Source organism: Malassezia restricta, chromosome I (genome assembly GCF_003290485.1).
Source record: "Malassezia restricta chromosome I, complete sequence".
Lineage (NCBI taxonomy): Eukaryota > Fungi > Basidiomycota > Malasseziomycetes > Malasseziales > Malasseziaceae > Malassezia > Malassezia restricta.
In genome coordinates this window covers 1,154,181-1,167,495 of record NC_040193.1, presented here as the reverse complement: position 1 = coordinate 1,167,495, position 13,315 = coordinate 1,154,181, and the positions used below count along the sequence as shown (strand labels likewise).

The window sequence follows — 13,315 nt, the reverse complement described above, 5'->3', positions numbered from 1 at the left end:
CAGCCCGTGTGCGTCGGACTTAGTATGTCCGACGGGCATGCGAATTCTGCTTCAGTCCTGCCACGCATATCATGGCGTGAGAGGCTTGGTCGAATGGTGCCGACCATGAAGTACGTCCGTCTGTTTCATGGCATGGAGCCGAAGGAGTGGATGTGCCTACTAGTCGGCATCATAGCCGCCATTGCAGCAGGCGTACCACTTCCGCTTATTGGCTTGCTGTTTGGTAAGATGGTGAATGGATTCAATGAGCAGGCATGTGCGAATCGGAGCGGCATGCCAACGGATCCTGCTCAACGAGACGACTTTCTCGACCAGGTTAGCACGCACGTTGTCCAAATCATTATCGTGGCTGCCGTCAACTTTGCTCTTATTTGGATCTACACGTGCAGCTGGTCGCTTCTGGGAGAAAGAATCGCTCGTCGTCTGCGTGAGCGCTACGTTCGTGCTGTACTCTCGCAGAACATGGCGTTTTTCGACACACTCTCGCCTGGCGACATTAGCACGCACCTAAGTGAGAATCTGATTTTGGTACAAAATGGCACTAGTGAAAAAGTCGGCATCTTTTTATCGTCCATCTCGTACTTTGTCACGAGTTATATCATTGCGTTTATCTTACTGCCGGAGCTGGCCGGAGAGTTGGTGTCGTTAGTGCCCGCGTTCTTGATCGTGTCACTGGCGGGTGCCCATTTTGTGTCGCGGTTCTCGGCGCAGATGTCGAATCATCTAGGTGACGCATCTAACATCGCGGCCGAGTCACTCAGTAATGTGCGTGCCGTCCACGCATTCGAGGCTCAGAAGCCGCTCAGCAAATTGTACGACTCCCACCTGCATCTCGTTCGGCGCAGTGGATTGTACCGTGCCTTATCTGCTGCGACCATGCTGGGCTTTCTCTTCTTCGTGGCATACTCTGCGAACGCCCTCGCATTCCATTCAGGCAGCCGAATGGTAACGGATCGCATGCGTTCAGATGGAGACAATGCATCGAATACAGTGGGCTCTGTGTATACCGTCATTTTTCTCCTGCTGGATGCATCGTTCGTCGTGGGGCAGATTGCGCCGTATTTGCAGACGTTTTCTGCGGCCGGCGGGGCAGGCAGCCAGCTTCTTGATACCATTCAGCGTGAATCGCCGATTAATGCGCTGTGTGAGGATGGCATTGTCCCACGCAAAGATACCCAGCCTCTTGGCTTTCGTTTGCGTCATGTAAGCTTGGCGTATCCGGCACGACCGAATGCCCAAGTGCTCGATGATTTAGACCTGGATCTGGAGCCTGGCAAGCGCATTGGCATATGTGGCTTCAGTGGGAGTGGCAAGAGTACGATTGTGGCCTTGCTGCACCGTTTCTATGATCCAAACGACGGCGACATTACGCTGTATGATGGCACGCCGCTGGATCAGCTGCAGGTCCGCTGGCTTCGCTCACAGCTGGGCCTTGTAGGACAAGAGCCGGTGCTTTTTGACTGTACGGTGCTGGAGAGCATCGCTCATGGCCTCGTCGGAAGCCCGAATCACGACGATGTACAGGAAGTGATTCGTTGGCTCGCACGCTTTGCGTTTGATCACGCCACGATACCCCCTCATTGGCAAGAACACTGCCCCCCTGAGCTTCGATCCTCGCTTTCGCGTCTCATGTCACTGTGCGAAGAGGCGGCTCGGCTCGCACATGCACACCATTTCATTACAAGGTTGCCGGACGGCTATGTCTCGCGCGTTGGCGACGCCGGACGGTGCTTGTCGGGTGGTCAGAAGCAGCGCATTGCCTTGGCGCGGGCCATTGTCAAGAAGCCGCGCGTCTTGATTCTCGATGAGGCCACAGCCGCTCTCGATTCCCACAGTGAGATGGCCGTACAGTCCGCCTTTGATCGCGTGTCGGAGAATCGCACGACGATTGCTATTGCGCATCGTTTGTCGACCATCAAGCATTATGACAAGATCGTGGTCATGTCGCAAGGGCACGTTGTGGAACAGGGCACGCACTCAGAGCTGCTACTGAAGGATGGCTACTATGCGAGTCTGGTTCGTGCCCAAAGTGATGCATACGAAGAGCCAGAGAAGTCAGATCCAAGGCATGACACCGACGATACCCGTGTCTCCGAGACATTCTTGGGCGAAAAAGAGGACACAGGTCCTTTTCCGCCTCCGAGTATGGGCCTGCCTCTACCGACTCAGCCTGTGGTGCCTACCGTGTCACTGGGCGATGTGGAAGGCGTCAAGACGGAGGAGTCCGTGCCGAAAAAGGTGCATCTTTCGTACACGCGCTCGTTGGGGCGTCTGATGCGCTGGGCTCTGTGCAAGTGGCCCTTCGCCTTGGTCGGCTTCTTCGCCTCTGCCATTATTGGGGGTGCTTTTTCTGGAGAGGCGGTGCTGTTTGGCCATGTGATCGAGGCGCTGAACCCATGCAAAGCGCCCGGCGAAGTGGAGCATCAGTCGGATCGATTTGCGCGGTACTTTTTTGTGCTGGCGATCATTGAGCTGTTTGCCTACTTTGTGAGTGGCTCTGCGTTTGGATTCGTATCAGAATGGCTGCTTTTGCGTATTCGCAAGCAAGTGTTTCGCGTGCTTGTGACGCAGCCTTTGGCCTGGTTCGAGCGTGAAGAGGCCTCGCCCTCGACGATGATGGCGAATCTGGGCGCCGATACGAGCAACTTGGGCGGACTGACGGGCACCGTCATCGGCACCATCTTTAGTATTTTGGTCAACTTTGTGGCTGGTATCACGCTAGCGCACATTGTGGCGTGGCGGATCGCCGTCGTGATTCTGTCCATGGTGCCGATTCTGATCATGGCGGGATACCTTCGCCTCAAAGTCATTGCGGACTTTCAGAGGCGGCATGAAACGGCCTATGCGCGGTCCACAGCGATGGTCATTGAAGCAGCATCGTGCATGCGTACGGTGGCATCGCTCGGTCGCGAGCGCGACGTGATCCAGTTGTTTTCGCACAGTCTGGAAAAGCCGTACCGCGAGAGTATGCGCCATATCATCATGGGGAATGCATGCCTGGCCGTGTCGCTGAGCATTTCGTACTTTATTTATGGCTTTGCCTACTGGTGGGGCTCAAAGAATGTGGCTGATGACCGGTTTTCGCAAGTGGCGTTTTTCACCGTACTGCCAGCGCTGCTGTTTTCGGCCCAGTCGTCGGGCCAGCTCCTGGCTTTTGCGCCGGACTTTACGAAGGCGCAGGTGTCTGCTTCGAATATATTTACGCTGCTGGACCAAGCGCACTGCCCGATAGAGGCGCCGCGCCTTCGTCGGCGCCCGTTGTTGGATCTCGAGTCGGAAAAGGCGTTGGCCCCTCTCGGTGAGCATGGCCCCTTGGCTGTGTCGTTCGAGCATGTGTGGTTTCGGTATCCAGGCCGCACGGAGCCAGCGCTGCGAGACTTGGTGCTTCACATCCCCGCCGGGTCGTTTGTGGCGCTGATTGGCTCGAGTGGGTCGGGGAAGTCGACGGCCATGAGCCTGATCGAGGCCTTTTACGAGCCCACGGATGGCCAAGTGCGCGTGGGAGGATGCAGCACGACGTCCGTGTCGTCGCGTGCGCTGCACGAGCATATGGCGCTGGTGCCGCAGGAAGCTATGCTCTTTGATGGCAGTATTGAATTCAATGTGGCACTGGGACTGGCGGATCCGTTCTCAGCGGCCTGTGTGCGTGAGGAGACGCGGGCTCACCGCGTCAGTCAGAGGCCGCACACGGCGCCTGATGAACGTGTCGTCCGGGCATGTGAGGCCGCGCATATCCACGAGGCCATTGCCGCTTTGCCAGACGGATACGACACCAGCATTGGTGCAGGAGGCAGCCAGCTGAGCGGCGGTCAAAAGCAGCGCGTGTCGATTGCACGAGCGCTCGTTCGAGAGCCGCGATTGCTCTTGCTGGATGAGTCGACGTCCGCGATGGACGCGAGTAGTGAGCAAGCGTTCCAGGACACACTGAGCAAGCTGCACGCCTCGCGCAGCTGCACGATTGTGGCCATTGCGCACCGCATGCGGACGATCCGCTCGGCGGACTGCATCTTTTTGTTCGAGCACGGCCATGTGATTGCGCGCGGCACGCACGATGAGCTCGTTCAGACGTCGCCGCAATACCAAGCCATGATCTCGCACCAGTCGTTGGGGGCATGAGCGTATGTACACTACAGTGACGGTGGCGTGGCTAGCAAGTACTGCTTGTAAATAGGATTGTGTGTTTCCTCTTCAAACACGTAGCCGAGATCATGCAGGAACTGATCAAACTTGGCGTTCGTCTCAGGCGGCACCTGGACACCAGCGAGCACGCGAGCGATGTCGCCGCCCTCGCGGCGGTAGTGGAAGAGCGAAATGTTCCAGCCGGCGTCAATCCCGGTCAAGAAGCGCTGCAGCGCACCGGGGCGCTCGGGGAAGCGGAAGCGGAAGAGGCGTTCATCGGGCACGGTGGCACGCCCGCCGATGAGGTAGCGCGAATGCGACTTGGCCAGCTCATTGTGGCTCATATCCTCGGCTGGCATACCTGCCTCATTGAGCGCCTGCAGGATGCCGCGGATCTCGAGCTCACGCAGGTTGGCGTGGGGCTCGAGCGCCTGTGTGCTCGATACGATCGGGTTCGCTTCACGCGCAGGCACCGTGCCATTGAGGAGGAAGGATGCGAGAATATGCGCCTGGGGCGCGCCGCTGTAGCGGTAGGAAAACTCGGTCACGTCGCGTGGATGGAGAAACTGGTGCAGGCGGAAAAAGCTGCCGGGGCGGTCGGGGATCGTCACCGACACAATCACCTCGCGCTGCTCACCGAGCTCGGCACGCTCAGAAACAAAGCGCAGCCGGTTAAAGTTCATGTTCGCACCGCTGATCACGGCCACGAACCGGCGGCCTGCAGCGTCGCCGCGTTGCGACGCAATGTACCGCTTCATACCAGCCACGGCGAGAGCGCCAGCCGGCTCTGTGATCGCACGCGAGTCTTCAAACACATCTTTGATGGCGGCACAGATCTCGTCGTTCGACACTCGCACGACGCCGTCGACCAACGAGCTGCACAGACGCAGCGTCTCATCGCCCATGACTCGCACAGCTGTGCCATCGCTGAATAGACCGACGTCAGAAAGCTCGACCCGCTCACGCCGCTCGAGACTCTGTGCGAGGGCGTCTGCATCGTACGTCTCGACACCCATCACCTTGACGTGCGGCGGTGCCACACGCTTAATGTACGCGGCCACACCACTCAGCAAGCCGCCGCCGCCCACGGCACAAAACACCGCATCGACGTGCTCCATATCTGTCTGGCGGCAGATCTCCACAGCCACAGTGCCCTGCCCCGTAATGACCTGGGGATGGTCAAAGGGGGGAATGACCGTCAGGCCATGCGCCTCCGCCAGCCGCGCACACTCCGCCTTCGCCTCGTCAAAGTTCGCGCCATGGAATAGGACCTTGGCGCCCAGGCGCTGGACATTCTCCCACTTGATACTAGGTGTCCCGATGGGCATGACGATCGTGCATGGGATCGAGAGATGCGCGCCTGACATGGCCACGCCCTGTGCATGGTTGCCGGCGCTGCAGGCAATGACACCCTTCCACTTGCGCTGGTCATCGAGCTGCCGCATCATATTGTACGCACCACGCAACTTGAAGCTGTACACAGGCTGCAGATCCTCGCGCTTTAGCAAAATCTCGCAGCCCAAGCGCCTGGACAACTTGGACGCCGGCTGCAGTGGCGTCTGCCGAGCCAAGTCATACAGGTGCGCGCCGAGGATCATACGCAAGTAATCGGGCGTGCCATCAGCGAGACGCTGGTACGAAGGCAGCTCCTCGTACATGCGTCGCGTCTCCTCGTTCACCACATGCTCTCGCGCTGCATGAAGATACACTGCCGGCGCTACCGGCGCGTCGTTCATGGCGAAGGCGGCACTCAGGTTCTGACTCGCTCAAGTCTCCACACGTGGCGAGCGAAAAAAAGGGCTGCATTTTCCCTGCCTCCACGGTGAGGCGTCGCCTGTCTCGTATCACGATGGGCCGACGTGGCCGGCACGAGGCTGCGCGTCGGCCAGGCAAAGGCCGACGCCCCGGAGCTGCGCCTGTCGATGTGCATCGCGTACGTGATGTGCCATTTCAACGCAGTGGACGTATCGCCTGTGCGAAGCAGTCGAACGCCGACTTGCTGCAACTGGATAGGACGGCGCAGACAGAGGAGGACACGGCCAGCTTGGGCGCGGAGCTCGAAGCGAGTCGTGCTGCGCGTGAGCGTCTCTCGAGCCTCACTGACAAGGACAATAGCCTGAAAGCCTACATGAAGGAGCTGCGCAAGGTGCTGGAGCATGCGGATGTGCTTCTCGAGGTGCTGGATGTGCGTGACCCACTTGGCTGCCGTGCGTACGCTATCGAGGAGGAGGCTATGCGGCTTGGCAAGCGCATCGTACTGATCCTCAACAAGATCGACCTAGTGCCGCGCTCCAATGCTCTTGCGTGGCTGCAGTACCTTCGCCATGAATTCCCGACTTTGCCTTTCAAGGCATCCACACAGCAGCAGCGGCACAATCTCTCGCAGGGGACGTCGATGACGTGGAAGAGCCGTGCTGGCTCAGATGCCGAATGGGCTGGTGGTGCCGAGTCGGTCGGCACACGGGAAATTTTGCAGCTCATCAAGAATTACTCACGGAATCTGAACCTCAAGTCAAGTATCACTGTCGGCACGATAGGCGCACCCAATGTCGGCAAAAGCAGCCTGATCAACTCACTCAAACGCTCTCGTGTCTGCAGCGTTGCCTCTACACCGGGTCATACGAAAGTGATGCAGGGCATCATGCTAGACCGGCACGTCCGGCTGCTGGACAGTCCCGGCATTGTGTTTTCTGATGCGAATGCGCCGCCCGGCGCCACGGCCGAGGAAATCGCCGCCGCCGCGGAGGCAGCTATGCTCCGCAATGTGCTCAAAGTCGAGCTTGTCGACGATCCTATGGAGCCGGTCCAGGCGATTCTGCACCGCATCGAGCCCCACTACCTGGCCGACGTGTACGATATACCGCCGATCACGTCGCGCGATGCTCAAGACTTTCTGCTCCGTGTGGCCTATCAGAAAGGCCGCCTAGCCCGTGGCGGTCTGCCTGATTTGGATGCCACGGCACGCTCTGTGCTGCACGACTGGAATACGGGCAAGATCAAGTACCATACCGAGCCGCCAGCCCGGCACCCGGACCTGACGCGTCGCCCTCAGGCACCCGCAGCACCTTTGCCAGCCTCAGAAGGCGAGGCCGCCGTGCGTACATCATTTAGCGAGGCCTTTGACTTGGAAGGCCTGCTGGGCGAGGCAGACGCCAAAGTATTCGGTGGTGATGGACGCTATTCGCCACCACCTGCTCAGCCCGAGGAAGAGCCCACGATACCTGACACGACCGACTCCACCTTGGGCAAACGCGCCCACGATGGGCTGGACAGTGCGTCCGAGGACGAAGATGACGAGACCTTTTCGCACTATAGGCCGACGCCATGGTCGCTTTTGCCCCACGACGAGGATGAGGCGGAAGAGCCTGCACCTCGAGCTGCGCCCAAGAAGCCTGAGCGGCCGCAGTTTGCGCCTGAAGAGTCGGTGAACATGGCTCCATCGCGGGGCAAAGAGCGCCGCAAGGCACGCAAGCAAAAGAAGCGACGCCAAGGACTGGTTCAGCAGATGGATGCCATGATGGATCTCGATGAGGCTGCACACGATGACGGGGGCCACGAATCTGCCGAGGAGCTATAGCGTTACGTAGAGCTACGTGGCTTTTTGGGAGCAGGCTCAGCGTGATCAGAGGCCTTGCGCTTCGCGGGATCTGCGCCCGTGAGCTTGGCATAGATGGCACGCAACTTCTCCGGCTCCACCTTCTTGGGCCAGAAGAACGACACAAAGGCCCATAGGTGCTCGTACCATTTTTGCTGGCGCGCTTTAGGCAGGCGCGCAAATTTGCTCGCAATGATATGGTCGATGTGGGTTCCGATGGCCGAGAGGCATTCTTTCAGTGTCGCGATTTTCTTATCGCGTTCCAGATGCTCCGTATCATCCTTCAGAGTCTTGAGCTGCTTCTTGCACGGGCGCATCAGCTCCTTGCATTCCAGTTCATCCATGCTGGCGTATCCATCGTCGTCTTCATTTTCATCCGAAGAGTACTGCGCCGCACCTCGCTTGCTACTCCTGCTCTCAGATCGCGATGTCTGCTTCTTGCGAGGCTTGTCGTCATCCCGTCTTTGCGTACATTCGCGCAGCGTCTTCAGCAGGTAGTCGCCGCGACGCACGAGATGAATGGCATTGGGAATCGGTCGCGATCGTCCAGCTCCGGGCGCCTTGCCCTTAGGACCCGCGTCGTCTTCCTCCTTGGTATCAGTGTGCCGCTTGCCTTCCTCCAAAAAGAAGCGGCCATGCAGGCCCAGCTCAGCATCTGCTTCGATTTGCTCCCAGGACCCAAAGCCATGCCGCCAGATGCCAACGAGTAGCATGGCATCTTGAGCGGGGCCCCATTCACAGTGCCAGTTCAGGGTGCTCTTGAGCGACTCGGTGGGTATCCGCCATTGCTTTACATCGTCGACCTGCTCGAGGATCTCGGCCAGCAGATGGAGCTCGTGATGCCGAATCAGCAGCGTCTCGGCGTTGATGTGTGAGATGCCGCGGTAGTTGATCAGCACTGCGCGCTGCCGAAGAGCCGAGGTGATTTCTTCGCCACGCTCCTGCTTGCCTTTGAGAAAAGCATGGTGCTCTGCCAGCTTTTCCTCCGCTAAGCCAACGAGTTCACTCGATGCTTGCATGAGCACGGAACGGTTCTTATCCTGCAGTTTGCCCTCCGACACAATTTCATTGTACCGGTAACGCAGGTCGCCCCAGCGCTGAATACCGCGCAGCAGTACACGCACGTCACGTTCCTTGAGCTCCAGCGAACGTTGGCCGGATGTTTTGCGTGCCGCGCTGCCTTTGGACTTGGGCGTCTCGCTCTCTTCTTCGGCGGCTGCATGGACAGTGGCAGCATTAGACGCCACGGCTGCCCTGCGCCGCGATGAAGAGGCTGCCATCGCACTCTCGACAGCCTGTTTGCGCTCTTCTTCCTCGGCCTTCGCACGGTCCTCAGCTGGAATGATGTCGTCCCACGACACGTCGTCCGTCTTAAAGTCTTGCACCTGGGCAAACTGCTGCAAGAATGCCTGACTGCCAGACACCGCCGTATTGCTGTCCGCTTCGGTATCTCGTGCCTCGGCATGCTGCAGAATGTCGTCGAGATCCATCTCGTCCAGCTTCTTTTGCTGACCATCCTCGTCACTCTTGAACATGCTCTGCGCACCAAATTTCAGAATGGCACCGAGCTCTTCTCGACTAAAGTTTTGCGAGGACTTGGACAGTGACTTGGGCGCAAAGTTCGTGCCGGATGTGTCCATCTGGTGGATAATGGCATATTCCAGCACCATTTTTTGCTTCGCACGCTCCAACACATCCTCTTCGACGGTGCCCTTCGTGAGAAAGCGGAACACGCTGATGTGAAACTTGGAATTCAGGCGGTGGGCGCGAGACATAGCCTGTAAGTCGTTCTGCGGGTTCCAATCGCTGTCAAAGATGATGACTGTGTCGGCCGTTTCGAGATTGATGCCAAGGCCACCTGCTCGCGTGGAAAGAATGAAGCAAAAGTCAGGAGAGTTGGGCGCGTTAAAGTGGTCAATGGCGCGTTTGCGCGTGTCGGACGACACGGTGCCATCCAGACGCTGGTGCACATAGCCGCGAAGCGATAGGTAGTCGGAAATGATGTCAAGCATGTGCACCATCTGACTGAAGATGAGCACACGGTGTCCGTCTGCCTTGAGGCGCGCCAGCAGTTTGTCCAGCAGCACCATCTTACCGCTGTGCATAATCAGGCCACGGAGCGTTTCCTCACGCGACGCGCTGGGCGTTTCGACACCATCGAAGAGGTACGGATGGTTCGACGCCTTTTTCAACTCGATAGCAATGTTGAGCAGCGAGAACTGCGTCGAATGGGTGCCACTTAGCAGGGAATAGTTGCGAGTTAGGATGGCCTTGTACATGCGCTGCTGCATCGCGGACATTTCCACGCGAAGAATCTGTTCGGTTTTGGTGGGAAGCTCTTTGGCCACGTCGCGCTTCAGCCGTCGAAGCATGACATTTTCCAAGCGCTCGTGCAGTTCCTGAATTTTGGCCTGATCCACATTCGAGATATCAAAGTCGACCTCCAAGTCAAACTGATCCGGCCGCAAAAAGTGGAGTAGGGCGGAAAGTTCGCGCACATTGTTTTGGAGCGGTGTGCCGGTGATGAGAAGTTTGCCGGCACAGTGGAACGAGCTGAGTGCCTCGTACAGTAGTGACTCGGCATTCTTGAGCCTATGCGCCTCGTCGACAGCCAGGAACTGCCATTTGATGTGTGAGAGTTCAGCGCGATCTTTGAGGATAAACTCGTACGTCGTTACAAGTACATTCAGACGCATTTTGCGCGGCGGTCCGAACTCGTACTCACGGATCATTTCGCGGCTCTGGGAGTTGCCGATGTAGGCGACCACGTTCATGTCAGGTGCCCAATGTTCGAATTGGACGAGCCATGATGGGAGCGTAGAGAGCGGTACGACGATCAGGAAGGGACCATACTGGTAGCATGAATGGAACAGGTACGAGAAGAAGGCGACGGTTTGCACTGTTTTGCCGAGACCCATCTCATCGGCCAGAATGCCATTCTCGCCGTGACTCCAGAGGTAGGCGAGCCAGTTGAGACCGGTCATTTGGAAGTCTTTCAGTGTGCCGCGCTCCCCGATGTATTTGGGCTGTTCGGTCATGCGGACGTAGGGCGGTCGCCCTCGGCTGAATGTCTCGCTGCGTGACGGCACTGTGACAGACGTAGCGCGCGCAAGGTACGCATTGATTTGGTCCTGCGCGATGGGCGCGATATCAGCTTCGGATTCCCAAGAGCACTGGTCGTATCCGAGCTCTTTCCATTTACACAAGTACTCAGCGTGGGCGTATGGCACATCTTTGGTGGGCGGGCTATCGCGCTGGGCGATGACGCGCTCGACGGTGCGGAAGAGCTCGAGCAGTTCGCGCTGCCGTTCGCGCTGGATCTGGAGGGCCTCGACGTCTTCGCGCGTCGCGTCGGGGTTCGTCGAGATGTCGTGCAGCGGCTGCCACACGGACTTGATATAGTTGGACACGCGCTTTGCGCCTGGGAACCGCTGCAGGAAGTCGTAGAGTTCGTGTGTATCGTGCAAATGTGAGTATCCGCGCCACTTGATCACAAAGCGCATGTTTTGTGTGGGAATATCTTCTGGATCATCGAGATGTGCTTCGTCACGCTCATGGCCGAACACGCCCTCGATCTGATCGAGCTCTTCGGCAGGCTCGGTGGCAGGCACGACGTCGTACGCTTCGTCCTCGAATACGTCGTCGTCTGAGATGCCGTGGTAGTCGTCGGCGTAGTTGGTCACTCGACTCGATTGCCGAGACGACATGCGAACCGGAGGGCCCCATACGGACTCGCTCTGTGGGCGCCTCTTCCGAGTTTGCCGGCCGCCAAAGTCGTCATCGTCATCCTCCGACTCGTCGGGCAGGATGTCGTTCTCTTCGTCCTCAACCTCTTCGTCCTCATTGGCGTCGTCGTCATCCTCGGTCACGTACGACTTGCGCGTCGGCGCGCGACCTGAGCGACGTAGGCCATAGAGATCTGGATTCGCCTCCGCATCCATGATTTCTGGTCGGAACGCACGCCCGACGGGCCGTGGGGCTGAATGTCGCTCCGACATTCGCGGTCGGCTACGGGGGAGGGGCCAGTGACGTGGGTGAAGGAGAATTCCACGTGCTGCTGCTCACGATCGGCCATGGCCTCGGTGACGGGCCCTGACCCGCTCCACACGGTGCCTCGGCGCTGGTTTCGTGCCGTGGCACGCAGCACGGCAGGCCACGGTGTCGGTGCTTGGCGCTAGCACACAGGCTCCGGGGGCGCCGTGGGTGCCGCGCGGCGTCGAGGGACGAGGAGGCCGGCTGTGGTGTAGATGCACCTAATAGGTATTATAACATGTTCCACATGAGAACCGTGCGACTGGATCGGCCGCGTGGCGTGGGGCTAGGACCGTACATCATGGTACGTGTGGCCGGCGCTGACGACTAGTCAAATACACTGCGACCGTACCTGGAGTGCGTGCGGTCAACGCTCACTGCGGCGCTCACGCTGCAGAATTTCGGCTCGCAGGTCGTTGAGCGGCACAATATCCCTGAGGTCGAGGCGCAGAACACGCCGGAGGCGGTGCTCGTGCCGCTGACGGTGAGTCGCAACGAGCACGAGTATGTGTTGATTGAGCCGTCGGTCAACAGTGTGCGCGTGAGCATCAAGATCAAGCAGGCTGATGAGATTGAGCAGATTCTGTGCCACAAGTTCACGCGGTTTCTGATGCAGCGTGCGGAGAGCTTTGTGGTGCTGCGCCGCAAGCCGATACCTGGCTACGATATTTCGTTCCTTGTCACGAACGCGCATACTGAGTCGATGCTGAAGCACAAGCTTGTCGACTTTGTGATCCAGTTCATGGAGGACGTGGACAAGGAGATCAGTGAGATGAAGCTCAGCCTCAATGCGCGTGCCCGCATCGTGGCTGAGTCGTACTTGAGTGTGGTATGTATGTGCCGCTTACGTGTCAGTTTTAGTATCTATACGTGCGCGCTTCATGGGCGCAGCGTCGTGCGAATCCGCGCGGCGCCGTGGCACCGAGGCAAGGGGCCGCCGAGCTGCGCTCGCGTAGCGCCCCATCGGATCGTCGCCATCGCCGTACGATCGCTCCGAGAAGGGACGCGCGATCGTGGCATCATAGCTTGTAGGAATACGCTCGCGCGTCTTGCATGCGCCCCACTGGGACAGGGGCGTGGAAGGGGTATCGTACAGGGGCGTGGCCCATGGATCTGCGTGTGTGGGCGCCGCGTGCACTGTCTCGTGGCAGTGCCACGCACTGAGCGGCGGTGGTGGCGGCACATCGAGCGAGGCCAGGCAGCGGATGTGCTGCGCCACGCTCGCGGCCAGCGGGTGCGGGGGCAGCTGCGTGAGGAACTGCCGCCACGCCGCGGGCGCCAAGTGCGAGGCGACGCGCAGTACGCCGAGCGCCGCCGACGCACGCCACACGACGTCCAAGGACGCGGGCAGCCGCGCCAGTGCCTCGACGGCGCGCACGCCCAGCGCCTCGTCGCAGGCCAGGGGCAGGCGCCATGCGTACATGAGGTGGGCGAGCGACGAGATGGCCTCTTTGATCGTCTCGTCGCGCGCATGCACGAACGACTCGAGCGCGTAGCGCACGAGCATCGCGAGTACATGCGGCGACGCGTCCCAGTGCAGGAGCAAGTCGAGCGGCGCTCGCCGGGCGT

At 59.1% G+C, this 13,315-nt stretch overlaps 6 protein-coding genes across 6 annotated transcripts; 3 read left to right on the top strand and 3 right to left on the bottom strand.

Annotated features, from left to right (window-relative positions):
* Positions 1 to 24: 24 nt before the first annotated feature.
* On the top strand, positions 25 to 4,116 carry MRET_0678 (ABC multidrug transporter; the record flags this gene model as incomplete). Its single annotated transcript, XM_027627305.1, has 1 exon — positions 25 to 4,116. One exon carries the CDS (start codon positions 25 to 27, stop codon positions 4,114 to 4,116), a length of 4,092 nt encoding a protein of 1,363 aa, XP_027482440.1.
* An 11-nt stretch (positions 4,117 to 4,127) lies between these two features.
* MRET_0677 (threonine dehydratase) lies at positions 4,128 to 5,855 on the bottom strand (the record flags this gene model as incomplete). Its single annotated transcript, XM_027627304.1, has 1 exon — positions 4,128 to 5,855. One exon carries the CDS (start codon positions 5,853 to 5,855, stop codon positions 4,128 to 4,130), a length of 1,728 nt encoding a protein of 575 aa, XP_027482443.1.
* Positions 5,856 to 5,968: 113 nt separating this feature from the next.
* On the top strand, positions 5,969 to 7,696 carry MRET_0676 (nuclear GTP-binding protein; the record flags this gene model as incomplete). Its single annotated transcript, XM_027627303.1, has 1 exon — positions 5,969 to 7,696. The coding sequence occupies one exon, from the start codon at positions 5,969 to 5,971 to the stop codon at positions 7,694 to 7,696; it is 1,728 nt and encodes a 575-aa protein (XP_027482442.1).
* Positions 7,697 to 7,698: 2 nt separating this feature from the next.
* MRET_0675 (chromodomain-helicase-DNA-binding protein 1) lies at positions 7,699 to 11,712 on the bottom strand (the record flags this gene model as incomplete). The annotated part of the gene is made up of 1 exon (XM_027627302.1): positions 7,699 to 11,712. One exon carries the CDS (start codon positions 11,710 to 11,712, stop codon positions 7,699 to 7,701), a length of 4,014 nt encoding a protein of 1,337 aa, XP_027482445.1.
* Positions 11,713 to 12,047: 335 nt separating this feature from the next.
* On the top strand, positions 12,048 to 12,607 carry MRET_0674 (actin related protein 2/3 complex, subunit 4; the record flags this gene model as incomplete). The annotated part of the gene is made up of 3 exons (XM_027627301.1): positions 12,048 to 12,050; positions 12,078 to 12,575; positions 12,602 to 12,607. 3 exons carry the CDS (start codon positions 12,048 to 12,050, stop codon positions 12,605 to 12,607), a joined length of 507 nt encoding a protein of 168 aa, XP_027482444.1.
* An 18-nt stretch (positions 12,608 to 12,625) lies between these two features.
* MRET_0673 (uncharacterized protein) lies at positions 12,626 to 13,219 on the bottom strand (the record flags this gene model as incomplete). The annotated part of the gene is made up of 1 exon (XM_027627300.1): positions 12,626 to 13,219. The coding sequence occupies one exon, from the start codon at positions 13,217 to 13,219 to the stop codon at positions 12,626 to 12,628; it is 594 nt and encodes a 197-aa protein (XP_027482447.1).
* Between the last annotated feature and the right edge of the window lie 96 nt (positions 13,220 to 13,315).